General features: G+C 43.1%; 1 protein-coding gene across 2 annotated transcripts in view; it reads left to right on the forward strand.

The window, feature by feature from the left end:
* Herc4 (HECT and RLD domain containing E3 ubiquitin ligase 4) overlaps positions 1-13,282 on the forward strand; it is a 206,327-nt gene that overhangs the window by 78,838 nt on the left and 114,207 nt on the right. For both annotated transcript variants that reach the window (XM_037435637.2, XM_037435639.2), the window contains 3 exons: positions 119-287; positions 6,572-6,761; positions 11,445-11,494. In XM_037435637.2, coding sequence (XP_037291534.1) covers positions 119-287; positions 6,572-6,761; positions 11,445-11,494 — 409 coding nt within the window. The remainder of the gene's footprint in view (positions 1-118; positions 288-6,571; positions 6,762-11,444; positions 11,495-13,282) is intronic.

Raw genomic sequence — 13,282 nt, forward strand, 5'->3', positions numbered from 1 at the left:
GAGCTAGAGTGAACATGAATGCATACATGTGTTGGTGTTATAACTGCAGGGTCTGTTAGTGCTAAATGCTATGCACTTAGTGTTTATAGATTTAGATAACTGCAGTGTTTTGTTGCAGCTATTTGGAGACTGTTTTCTCTTCCTGCGCCTGCCTTAATGCATCGTACTTGAAAGAGGATGATGGGCACTTCAACTGCAGTGAGCTTAATCCTGGTGTGGACTTGGAGGCAGCACGCCATGGTTTCCAATGTATTCAAGATGCCAAAAACCCTTCTGTAGCAGAAGTGGTAAGCCTGTGACAGTTCTCATCGGCTTGTTTGATGCTGCAGAGAGGCTTCTGTAATGGCAGCCCTTAGGTTCTATGCACGTTTTGTTGTCCCTTACATATCGAGGAGGGCTTTTTACTGGCTGTCTTTTACAATTAAAGGTTGCATACTTTTCCATAGTGTAATTAAATTGAATATTGGTAGAATCAGCAGAGATTTTATATTAGACTATATTAGATGTAAAAGGCAGCTTTACCTTTTTGTAACGGTCTTTGCTTACCTTCTGAGGTAGCTTGGTGGCTACGTTGTTGCTCTGCAAACCTCTAAAACACCGGTTTTACTCCCAACCACCGTGGCTGTGCTATAATGTGCTATATGTTTTCATAACATAAAAACACCCATATATTAGGTTTTTGTGCCAGAAGGAATCTTAAGTAGTCAGAATTATTCTGTAATTTCCCAGTGCAGCACAATGTAGATCACAATGAGTTCATTGCGTGTGCTGACTTGTTCTAGGAAGGTTTTCTCTGGGTACAGGGATTTTTTAGTGATCAGTTTTATGTGCTACTCTTTTTTTTGTGTGTGTGTGTGCATGATATCCAATTTAACTGCATATGAGATGAACAAATTCATTATGAGGCAGCCAATGGAAAGTTCATAGGAAATGTGCAAAACGTTCCCCATAGAGTTTAAATATTTTCATACAGTACATTTAACAGATCCGGCGTGACGTTCATATTCATTGTAAGCAGCCTGAGCTGCATACTTGTTCCATTTGTGAAATTATATAAAGACCCATCTGATATGTCAAGTTATCACCCTATAGAAATTGCAAGTTGTCTCTCGAAAGGTGTGGGAATCGAGGCGAGCCCGCTGCCTTTGCACGGGCTTTGCTGCCTTTTCTGCCGTTCTCATGTCCCGACATGGCTCCCCTCCTCCGCTGTCTGCCACGCTGGAAGAGCGGAGTGACGTTTAGCCCCTCTCACCCGGTAGCGGATGTCGACTGTGGCGTCGGGAGCGGGTCAGATACTCTCCGGGACAGCTGACGGTGAGCCACGCAATCTTTTCCGTCCGTCGACTCCCGTGCTCGTCGTACTTCGCTGACGTCACCTCGCGCCGAGGCGAACGCTCACCTTTTGTTGCCCCTCTGTGCACGCTCGGCCGAAGGGTGGTACGGTGTCCTAGTGCGTGGCCAAGCTACGCCGGCTCGTCTCCCTCCGAAGCCAACGCGAGCGCCTTTGCCCTCGCTCGAGCAACTGGGCCTTGGTCCCGGTGTCTCCGTGAATCACCTTTACCACGCAGACGTGCTCGTGGCACCCTGTGTAGTACTTTGACGCCCGTGGCGTGGATAAGCCCATTTGCTTTCCCCCCGCGCCTTTGCAACGGACTGTACTGCGTTTGGTGTTGCCACAGACAATAAAGTGTTGCGACCCATAGCAGTATCGTGTTCTCGCCAGGGCGACAGTTAACGCGGGCCCTGCGGCTCGCTAAGACCGGACCCACGCTAGTGGTCGTACTCCTTTGGGATACGTGTCACTACAAAGGCTTGGAAGAAATCATACATTATTAATGATACAATATATTTCACTGGTACACACCTGGTTATTGTGACTTTTGTATAAGTTGTAGCTGTCATGCTGTGTGCATATGACTGAGAAGTTGCACCTCGGTTGGATTCATAGTTCAAACTGGTTATCGATTCGTCATCTCAGGGGCAGATATTCAATTAATCGGATTCTGTTTTGCACTAGGGCAGATTTTTTCATTTGGGTGTTATTTGTGCCCACTCTTCTCCAGGCTGTGCACAGATGCGTTGATTAGCTAATTAGGTTATCGCAGCGATGCAAGCTTCCTGCAAGCGGTATGCATTCCATTTCTCTGTGGTGCTCTAGTGGTTAGGCAGCAAATGGAGGTGCATTTGAGTGGATGCCTAATAAATGTGTGCAGCATGGTTACAACAGCGCTACGTTTGCTTTACTGTAGACGTGCTTGGTGGCACAGTGTCAATGCAGCAAGGCTTCTTGATGCTCACTACACCCAACTTCGTAACAGCAAGTTACTTTAATTTCTACAAAGCAGTACACACTTGCACAGTATTACTGTAACAGCAGTTGGCGGCCCAGCATGCTCAGGCTGTCGGTGCTTATCAAAAGCATGCAGTATTCTTAAAGTTGCACCTAGCCACATGTGTGCCCAAGCAGATAGCTGATGTTCAAAAGTGTGCAGCAGCATGCAAGATTGTCAGGGGATAAGCCATACTGGCATGTTCATCGGCAGCCACCATATCACCTTTGTTCTTTCCTGATGCTTATCCGCAAAGGTGTGCCGCAATCGTGCAATAGGCGGAACTGTTGATCAAACGATCTCTATAGTTACAGCAAGATGGAAGACCTTTTGCTGCACATTTTGGTGTCAGCAAGTTCAGGAGCACATTTGACTTTCTGATGGCATGAAAGGTTATTATGACACAAAGGGCACTTTCTCACTAACAAGTAGTCAGAGGTAGAACCACTGTGGCTTAAGCGGTCTGCGAATTGATTAATGCATGTCAGGGCAGTCATGACTTTGAGCAATCTTAATGAAACGTGATTGCTCTATCCTGTTGTGATTTTTGTTGGCACTAGTGTTGTCAGGGTTTAATTTTAGCACTCTATAGAGCCCGTTGCCAGCTTGTGGTGATATACCATGGAATGGAGTACATCTGATACAAATGCTGCTTCTGATATTTGTCAGCCGTGGGCAAATACAGTAGCAGCAATCTGTTGTATGACGGCCTTCCAAAAAGAGTGTGCAGGCCCCTGTATAAAGAGAAGGCACTTGAGGAAGTGACAGTTAAAGACATACTTGGCTTTAATTCTGAGCAGTTTAGAGCTCCAGCAGTGCGCAGCCAAGAGCAGAGGCTGTGTTCATATTTTGGTGTTTCTTTTGCAGCTATTTGTGACACCTCAAGTGCTGGCTCATGCTCGGTTTGCATGGGTATTTACAAAGACTAAATTCAAGAATGAGACAATGAATTTGTCGAATCTGCTGACCGAACTTCTTGCATAGCTTCCACGGTGTTGCACTTTGTGTATGAAACAGAGTATAATGGACATCCTTTTGTGTAGCAGTGAGTTTAGCAACCTGTGATATTGGCTTGTGGTTTGCCCAGCAATGCTAGTTATGGAATAATAAACACTGCTGTTGTATTTTGGGATCACGCCATTCATATATTAAGGCTTTCAGTCAGGCCGTTGCTTTGAGGGTGATATGCAGTAGTTTTCCTGTGAACAGTGTGGGTCATGTTCAGCAAGCATTCCATGAGTTCTGCAGTGAAAGCCGGTCCGCGATCGGTGATTACAACAGTCGGAGCGCCATGCCGTAGCACTATGCTCTGTACAAAGAATTTGGCGACCTCAGCTGCCGTTCCTAGATGCAAGGAGTCTGTTTCCGCGTATCTCGTTAAATAATCAGTCGCTACAACGATCCACTTCTTGCCAAGTAAAGATGTCGGGAATGGTCCAAGGAGGTCCATTCCAACTTGTTGGAAAGGTGCTTTTGGTTGGTCTATAGAATGCAGAAGGCCCGCTGGCTTAGCACGAGGCGCTTTCCGTCTTTGGCACTCGCGGCATGTTCTAACATAGCGCTGTACTGAAGACAATAGCTTGGGCCAATAATAGTGCAGACTGATTCATGCAAGCGTTCGAGTGACCCCCGAATGTCCAGACGTGGGCTCATCGTGGCACGCTTGTAACATTTCTTGCTGCATAGTTGCGGGAACGACAAGCAGAAACTTTTCACGGTTGGGCTTAAAGTTTCTCTTGTAGAGGACACTTCCTCGGAGGCAGAACGATGAGAGGCTTCGAGAAAACATACGAGGTACTTGTACGTCAGCTCCTTTCAGGTGTTTGATGAGCGGGAGCAATTCTTCGTCCACATGTTGAAATTCGGCTATCTGAGAAGTCTCGACAACAGCCACGAATGGAAAGTCCTCTTCATCTGATAGTGCTGTGTCTGCAAATGCCCGTGACAATCAATCGGCGTCGGTATGCTTTCTGCCAGATCGGTATACTACAGTTATGTCAAATTCTTGCAGTCTGGGGCTCCACCTTCCTAGTCGTCTGGACGGGTCCTTGAGGTTGGCGAGCCAGCAAAGGGCATGGTGATCGCTGACTGCCTTGAATAGTCTACCATACAAGTAAGGCCGAAACTTACTGATGGCCTAGATTACGGCAAAGCATTCTTTCTCTGTGGCCGAATAATTGGTCTCCGCTTTTGTTAGAGTCCGGCTGGCGAATGCTATCACCTTTTCTTTGCCATTCTGCCACTGGTATAGGATGCATCCTAGGCCGATGTTGCTGCCGTCTGTGTGTATTTCCGTGTCAGTTGTTTCATTGAAATGAGAAAGGATTGGGGGCTCTTGCAACCGTTTTCATAATTCGTTGAAGGCACTTTGTTGCTCGGTTTCCCACTGGAAAGGTACATCTCTCGCAAGTTTCGTCAAGGGTACTGCAATCTGCGAGGAATTTCTGACAAATTGTCTATAGTAAGCACAGAGACCTAGGAATCTCTGTACTGACTTTTTGTCTGCTGGTACCGGGAACCTTGCAACGGCGGCTGTCTTTTCGGGATCAGGGCGCACACCGTGGGCGCTGACAACGTTCCCAAGGAATCGAAGCTCTTCGAAACCGAATTGCCACTTCTGTGGCTTGATGGTTAAATCTGCCGAACGGATTGCTTCTGACACTGTTCGCAGGCTCTTGATATGCTCCTCGAATGTAGCGGCGAAGATGACCACGTCGTCAAGGTACACTAAGCAATACTGCCACTTCAATCAGGAAAGTACAGTGTCCACCATGCGTTGGAACGTTGCTGGCGCACAACAGAGACCAAAAGGGAGAGCCTTGAGTTCATAGAGTCCGTCCGGGGTAACAAAAGCAGTCTTCTCGGGATCACGTTCATCAACTTCGGTCTGCCAGTATCCCCTTTTCAGATCTAGTGATGAAAAGAACTTGGCACACCGAAGTCTGTCAAATGTGTCGTCAATACGCGGGAGGGGATATACATCCCCTCGAATACGGCGACTGATCCGTTGGTGCACCGGCGTAAGCTCCACGGCTTGCGGATGGTCAGGGCTTAGACTTCGCTCTCTCATGGGGTTTGGAATCATCTACCCTGCACCTCCACCAGAAAATGTAACGAATGTAGCAGCCTCACAAGGATGTTCTATTTACATGGTTTATTAAGGGCGAACTTGTGCCCAAAGTGAACGACGCACAGCAACCAAGAAGATCCTAGGGCGGAGTTTCGTGGTCGTGATTTGGATGAAGGCAGCGTGTCCAAGATGAAACTGTGTATTAGGCCTAAGTTGTGGCCAGGAAACTGAAAGTCAAACTGCAGCAATACACACTTCATGATCTGATGCACGAACATACCATCGGCCGTCAATAAACTGATCAGCAGTAGAGCATGCCAGTATTTATACATCGACATCGAAAGTTCTAGCGTTATCGTTGGCTCTTGTGAAAGTTCTAGAAAAAACTTTGATATTTGCATCCTGCGTGTAATCTTAATACACTGACATTAGACAATTGTGAAGCTTCACGAACGTTACAGTAGGGTCTGTACCAAGAATTGCTAACAGCTCTTGTGGACGAAACTTGAATACATAAAACTAAAGCCAGAGACTGGCATGGTAATCTGTGTACTTGTATAATGGAGCTTTGTACAGTGTATTGGGAGAGTATGAGCTGTTTCAGACTAATGGAAGAAATGTGAGAATAATTCATAATTTGTGGTATTTGAAGCTTGACTATTGGTAGAGCTGTTAGGTAAGAGGGTGTTTCATGAGTTTTGGTGGTAGGGAAGTTTCCAAGTACAATTCTCGCATGACAAACTGCATTTTTGTAATTGTGGTAGGGTTGCGATAAAGTAATAGTATAGTTATTAAGGATGGACTGAACAACTGGCTTGCAGGCAAGGATTGGTTATATACTTTATACTTATTATCCTGTCCTGCTCGTACTGCACTGTATCGATGCTGAGGTGCGGCTAGACCAGTGCCTTCTGAATTCGTCTGGCTACACTTATACTACCTAGTCTCTAGTGGTGCTCATGGGATGAAGGGTCTCTGAATACTACTTTGTAGGTAGTGTTTGCACGTAAAAATTATCTATCTGTTTAATAAAACACTAGAGTTCAGCAGTTTTGTTGAAGGCACATATTTCAGAACCAGATTACCTGCATGCTCTGCTCTTTACAACTGTGTCTTGGTGATAGCACTTTATTTCAACCTTATGTGTTAAATGAAGTTTTTTTTGGTGCAGGTCGGTGCATGCCTTGAGGAGATGGTCAAGGGGCTGGCTGCTGGCCCCTCGGACATTGAGGCAATGCGTGTTCTGCTGCTGCTGCCACTCTGCCACTTTTTTAGCGACCTGAATCACTATCTTGATACACTTGTGGGCAAATACTGTTTGTGTGTCTCCCGCCTTAGTGCACGTGCTTCTGATGTCTTAAGTAAGTGCTATACGATCTGCAACTTGTTTTACCTGTCTTTTTGTGTAAAACTTTTTCAGTTTCACTTAGTGAAATGAAAGTGGATTGGTTGATAGCTCCACTAAACGGACTTGAGTTCTAGTTTCGTTACAATACATTTTGTTTTTCATCATTGCTTTCCTGTCATTGATTTTGACATCAGCACCCAATTGTTGTCACCAATGTTGAGCACTTTGTCCACAGTGGGTCAAAAAAAAAAAAAAAGACTATAAAATGTCTTGAGTTTATCATGAAAGTGACTTGCTGACTGCTTTTGTGTTAAATTTCTGCGTTTGCCTATCTTTTCTATGAAGCACACAGAATGAGCCTTGTGCAGTTACCTTAAAACTACTGCTTCTTCTTTCTATACCAAATTTGGTTTACATATTAAGTAAAGGTGCTTTGTAAAGTGTTCGAGGCTCGGTAATATTAGCATAATTTTCCTGCCACTCACACACGCCTTCAAGAATTTAGCCAAAATGTTTTGTGTTTTCAATTTTTCTATGGCAATACTGCACTCTGTATGAATGTCTGAGCAATAAATACTGGCTCTATAGAAGGTATATTTTGCAGAAAAAATATATTTAGACCCCTCGAATTGTTAAAACATCACAAGAAAAAGTAACGAATTTCACAAAATTATCATTTTTGTTCACAGTGAGACGCAATTGGCACCATGTGGTGGTCCAATCAAAAATCACCTTTATACTTAAATCGAGAGCAAATAAACATAAACGTTCTTTTTAAATGACAAGTTTCAATATTACAATTTATGTTGTAAGGAAGAAAATAAATAATTTTTGAAATTTCCCATTGTCAGCCGGGAACTTCAAGGTTGAAGCTCTCGTCTAACAAAATAGGAAGATAGCTTGTTCATTGTAACACACAGTAATGTCTCTACTTACTCTCATTTCCGATTATGCATTTTAATGTGTAAGCTGCAGTTGTGTTGCTTTCAGTGCATTTTATAGGGATTAAAGTTGCCCTTTGACAACAGAGCTACTGCTGTAATATTATGCAAAAGCCTGGCTTAACAGGTCAACAACATTGAGTGTCAGCACAGTTATTAATGTAGATGTATGCTTTGAACACTATTTTTTTAAACTACATATAGCTTTTGTGGATATACTTTAAGGGGCACTAATTAAGCAAAAGTTATGTAAGGGAGTATATCGTCCCAGTTCATGTGATCAACGGCCACATACATTGACAGCATATCTGCAATGGTCTTGTTCAACCGTTCAGTGAGTCCATTTGTTTGGGGGTGATAACCCGTGGTTTTCCGATGTTCTGTACCACTTAGTCTCAGCACTTCTTGAAGCATCTCTGCGGTGAAAGCTGTACCACGATCAGTAATTATCACAGCTGGCGCTCCATGACGAAGTACGATGCTGGTGACAAAAAACTGTGCGATTTCGGCTGCGGTAGCTTTGGGCAGAGCCTTTGTTTCGCTGTAACGTGTTGAATAATCGGTGGCAACCTCAATCCACCAGTTTCTAGACGAAGAGGTGGGAAATGAGCCGAGCAAGTCAATGCCAATTTGATGGAATGGTGTCTTCGGCGTGGCGATAGGCTGTAGTAGTCCTGCTGGTCGGACAGGTGGAGTCTTACGACATTGGCTGTCGCGGCATGTGCGGACGTACTGCTTGACTGTCTTCGCGAGGCGGGGCCAGTAGTATGAGCGGGGAATTCTTTCCAATGTGCGCGTGTAGCCAAGGTGTCCGGATGGTGGTTAGTCGTGACAAGCATGTAAAATATCGTCCCGAAGCGAGGCCGGCGCGACCAGTAGGTAAATAGCCTGGGTATGGTCGAAATTTTTCTTATAGAGGACTCCATCCCTGATGCAGAACGAGGCCAGCGAACGTGCGAAGTTTCGAGAAAGGCTGTGTTTTCGGCCTTCGGGGTAGTCAATCAGCGGGCTTAGCTCCATGTCGTCGCGTTGTTGTTGAGCCAAGTCGGTTGCTGATACAGAGAAAAGGAATGTATCGTCCTCTTCAACGTCCGCGTTCGTACTTCCAATAGGTGCACGTGAGAGACAGTCGGCATCAGTGTGTTTGCGTCCTGACCTGTGAATGACTGTAACGTCAAATTCTTGCAGCCGAAGGCTCCAGCGTGCTAGACGACCAGAAGGGTCTTTGAGGTTGGCGAGCCAGCATAAAGATTGGTGGTCGCTAACTACCCTGAATGGTTGACCGTATAAATAAGGGCGAAACTTTGTTATAGCTCAAACAACGGCTAAGCATTCTTTTTCTGTTGCAGAGTAGTTTTTCTCTGCAGATGATAGTGTTCGACTTGCATAGGCAATCACGTGCTCTACGCCATTTTGCCATTGAACCAGTACAGCTCCAAGTCCGACGTTGCTGGCATCCGTGTGTAGCTCTGTGGCAGCGTTATCGTCAAAGTGACCGAGTACGGGTGGGGCTTGGAGATGGTTTCATAGCGTGTCAAAGGCGTGATGCTGATCATGACCCCAAACAAACGGTACGCCGTCTTTCGTAAGTTCATTTAGCGGTTCAGCGATTTTAGAAAAGCCTTTGACGAAGCGTCTGTAATATGCCCAGAGTCCCAGAAATCGGCGGAGTTCGCGCTTGTTCGTTGGGACAGGAAATGCGGCAACAGCTTTTGTTTTCTCGGGGTCTGGGTGTATACCGGCTTGGCTGACAACGTGACCAAGAAATTTCAGTTCCTCGAATGCTAAGTGGCATTTCTCAGGTTCGAGAGAAAGTCCAGCTGTTCAAATCGCCTGAAGAACTGCCTGTAAGCGCTGGACGTGCTGCTCAAACGTGTCCGAGAAGACGACCACATTGTCAAGGTAGACAAGACAAAAAAGCCTGCAATAAAGCCTGCAAAAAAGCCTGCAATATCTCTGATACTTCCGCTTCATATGCATCCACAATTTTAACAATACACCCACTGACATGTTGGAAATCGCTGCCTATTTAGCTGCTGCTTTGCTAGGGTCTATTGCGGAATTTGGAGAGGTGGGGGCTTAATGAAAAGGACATCTAAGATTTCCTTCTTCTACGGCTGAAGTGGTCTAGGGTCATTCCACACCAGACGTCCCAGTCATTTTGACGACCATCTCAAATTTGTTCGAAAAATATTGTGCTGCTTTATTGCATTAAAAAGAGTGAATCGCTAGAATATTTCAGACAGGAAAAATTTTTGGTCACTTGGATGCGTTCTGTTATTCTCAGAATGTCATTTGGGTGTTAATTGTGAAAACAGTTACCTTAAAACTACTGCTTCTTCTTTCTATACCAAATTTAGTTTGCATATTAAGTAAAGGTGCTTTGTAAAGTGTTCGAGGCTCGGTAATATTAGCATAATTTTCCTGCCACTCACACACGCCTTCAAGAATTTAGCCAAAATGTTTTGTGTTTTCAATTTTTCTATGGCAATACTGCACTCTGTATGAATGTCTGAGCAATAAATACTGGCTCTATAGAAGGTATATTTTGCAGAAAAAATATATTTAGACCCCTCGAATTGTTAAAACATCACAAGAAAAAGTAACGAATTTCACAAAATTATCATTTTTGTTCACAGTGAGACGCAATTGGCACCATGTGGTGGTCCAATCAAAAATCACCTTTATACTTAAATCGAGAGCAAATAAACATAAACGTTCTTTTTAAATGACAAGTTTCAATATTACAATTTATGTTGTAAGGAAGAAAATAAATAATTTTTGAAATTTCCCATTGTCAGCCGGGAACTTCAAGGTTGAAGCTCTCGTCTAACAAAATGGGAAGATAGCTTGTTCATTGTAACACACAGTAATGTCTCTACTTACTCTCATTTCCGATTATGCATTTTAATGTGTAAGCTGCAGTTGTGTTGCTTTCAGTGCATTTTATAGGGATTAAAGTTGCCCTTTGACAACAGAGCTACTGCTGTAATATTATGCAAAAGCCTGGCTTAACAGGTCAACAACATTGAGTGTCAGCACAGTTATTAATGTAGATGTATGCTTTGAACACTATTTTTTAAAACTACATATAGCTTTTGTGGATATACTTTAAGGGGCACTAATTAAGAGAAGCAATAACTTGGTTTAGATTTAATATCTGTACTCTGAGAACTCTAATGCCATACGTTTCACTATCAAGAGTTCATCGTTAGTGTAGAAAATTAAGGTTGAAATTTAACTTTTAATTTTCAGGCTGATCTCTCCACGTGGACGTCAGAAATTTTAAAATGCATTTTTGATACATTCGTGGCATTGGCTCAATGAATTTTTCTGAAACTTAACTCGTATGCGTGGTCTATGACACCCACTGATTACAATGTACTTGATTTTTATCGATTAGAAGCCATTTAGGATTCAGTAGAAGCCTTCACATTGTATGACATCACAGTGCTTGGTGCGAAAATCGCAAGGTGGTCTCTCCATTCGCATTTTCTTTTGGTGTGGGCTCTCGCTTACCAAGCGTCGTGTCTTATTTTATTAATAAGAAAAATATCGTTTTGCTCTTTAATGTCCCTTTAAGAATGTCATTATTAATGTCTCACTGAAGTTGTAAATTATTCTGGAGTGCTTCAAGCCTTGAGTTTTCAAGTTTTGATACCTTTTCTTAGCATCAAGTGTGAAAAGCGTTTTTGTCAACCAAATAAAAAGTGCTCCTAAATGCTTGTTTTTTATTTTTGTTCTTCATTTTGCAGATAAATGGTGGTGCCTCTTTACCGCAGCTCAGTTTGAAGACATCCTTACAGTAAGAATTTCATTTTCTATGTTCTTGATATTTTTTAGTGCACTTAATCGGAGTTCGTATTTCTTAGTTTGCCCCCACCCCCCACTTGATTTTCGTACTCATTTGATTACTTGTCCTCCTTCTTTGAAGGAATAGGCCTGGGATGTTTTTGTTATCTTTTCTCCTCAGATTGTGTTGGCTTTTCTTAGAAATAACAGCAGAGGATGCTGTGGTTGTACCTTAAAATACATTATTCATTCACACAACAAATTGCAGTTTTCAGTGGTAAATAGAAACAAAAAGTCTGTTGAGCCTGTTGATATATGAAAAATGGAATCCAAAAGAATATTTCAGTGCAAAATGAGCCCTAGAAGTCTCTGTCTGTAAACAGCACTTACCATCGGCGACTGCCATTTAGCTATGGCATGTGTGACGTCATGAGCTGCATGGAGTGGAGCTGTCATGCTGTGAATCACTCAGTTTCAATGCCAAGCTGCAGAAGGCTGAAATAGCTCCGTTGTGTGGGCAGTTGAGTACGAAACAAAATCGTTTGCCAAAATGCAGATGCTTGCTAAGCAAGCAGCTTGTTATGTCATGGCTTGAGAGTGTGCCAGTGTTGTCCGATTCTCGAGCTACATGTATGTTTTTAAAAATATTCGATTATAAATTAGGATTAAGTCTTCAACCAAATGTGCTGAAATTTCTCCAGCTTGTTTGTCAATGCACAAGGATTAACTCACGTAAGATAGATTATGATAGAAGGTATGGTAGCATGATCTTTTTAATGTAATAAAGCATGAAAAATCTGTACGTTAATATATTAAAGCTGTATAATATGAAATTCAACCTTTTATTGCTGTTGCCTTTTAATGCTGCACCTGGCTATAATGTGCGCTAAACTGCAATAAAATGTTCTCGAGGACTATCACTGACTCACTGCAGGTGGGAAACGGAGAAACAATATCCATTACTGACTTGAGACTGGTATAAATAGCATGAAAAAAGACGAAAAGACGAGGCGTAGAGACAGGCAGAACAAGTGGTGCTCTGCTGTGCCTCCTGTTTCCCTGGTAATGGCGATATACATTATCATCATTATGAGCAGTACTGTGAAGAATTGGGGAAAGTGGGTGGGAGTAGGTAGAGCTATCTTCTGCCCTTTTTTTGGTGCTGTGAAGTACTGCTGACAAAGCAGCTACGTGCACCGAACCACGTGAGGATATGATTTTCTTGAAAATGCCTTTTCGTTCTTGAGAAAAATGTACCCCTCAAAGTATATATATACACTCAAACTTCGATATAATGAACCCAGATATAATGAAATATTGGCTCCTATGAAGTAAATGAAAAATAGTCTTGCAATAAATATAATGTTAGGAATAAATCTTTATGATACATTTTTTGATATAACGAACTTGTTTTCATGTAACATGCAACTTTTGTTATAATGCGGTTTGAGTGTAGTGTCTTGGTATTGAAGGTGAGCTGAATATTTTAAAATCATCCACTTGAACACACCCTAATTTTCACATTTGTGCAAGGCAAAGCCAAATTGGTGAGCCAGGTCTAGGCAAGTTAGGGTGATGAGGCTGAGTTCTGCATATTTGCCAAGATCACTACCATTAATCTATGGTGGTGCTATAATTATAATCAAATAATGAAGACATAGGGATAGTGTTCTGCCGTTCATGTGCCCTAGTTAAAATCAGAATTTTCATTTGTTCTCTCTTGCTCTAATTGCACACACTCTTAGCATGGGGAGGATAAGCAGGTCCTCAACGTAGTGCCTTCAGTATACCACAGTAGTTG

Source organism: Rhipicephalus microplus, chromosome X (genome assembly GCF_043290135.1).
Source record: "Rhipicephalus microplus isolate Deutch F79 chromosome X, USDA_Rmic, whole genome shotgun sequence".
Classification (NCBI taxonomy): domain Eukaryota; kingdom Metazoa; phylum Arthropoda; class Arachnida; order Ixodida; family Ixodidae; genus Rhipicephalus; species Rhipicephalus microplus.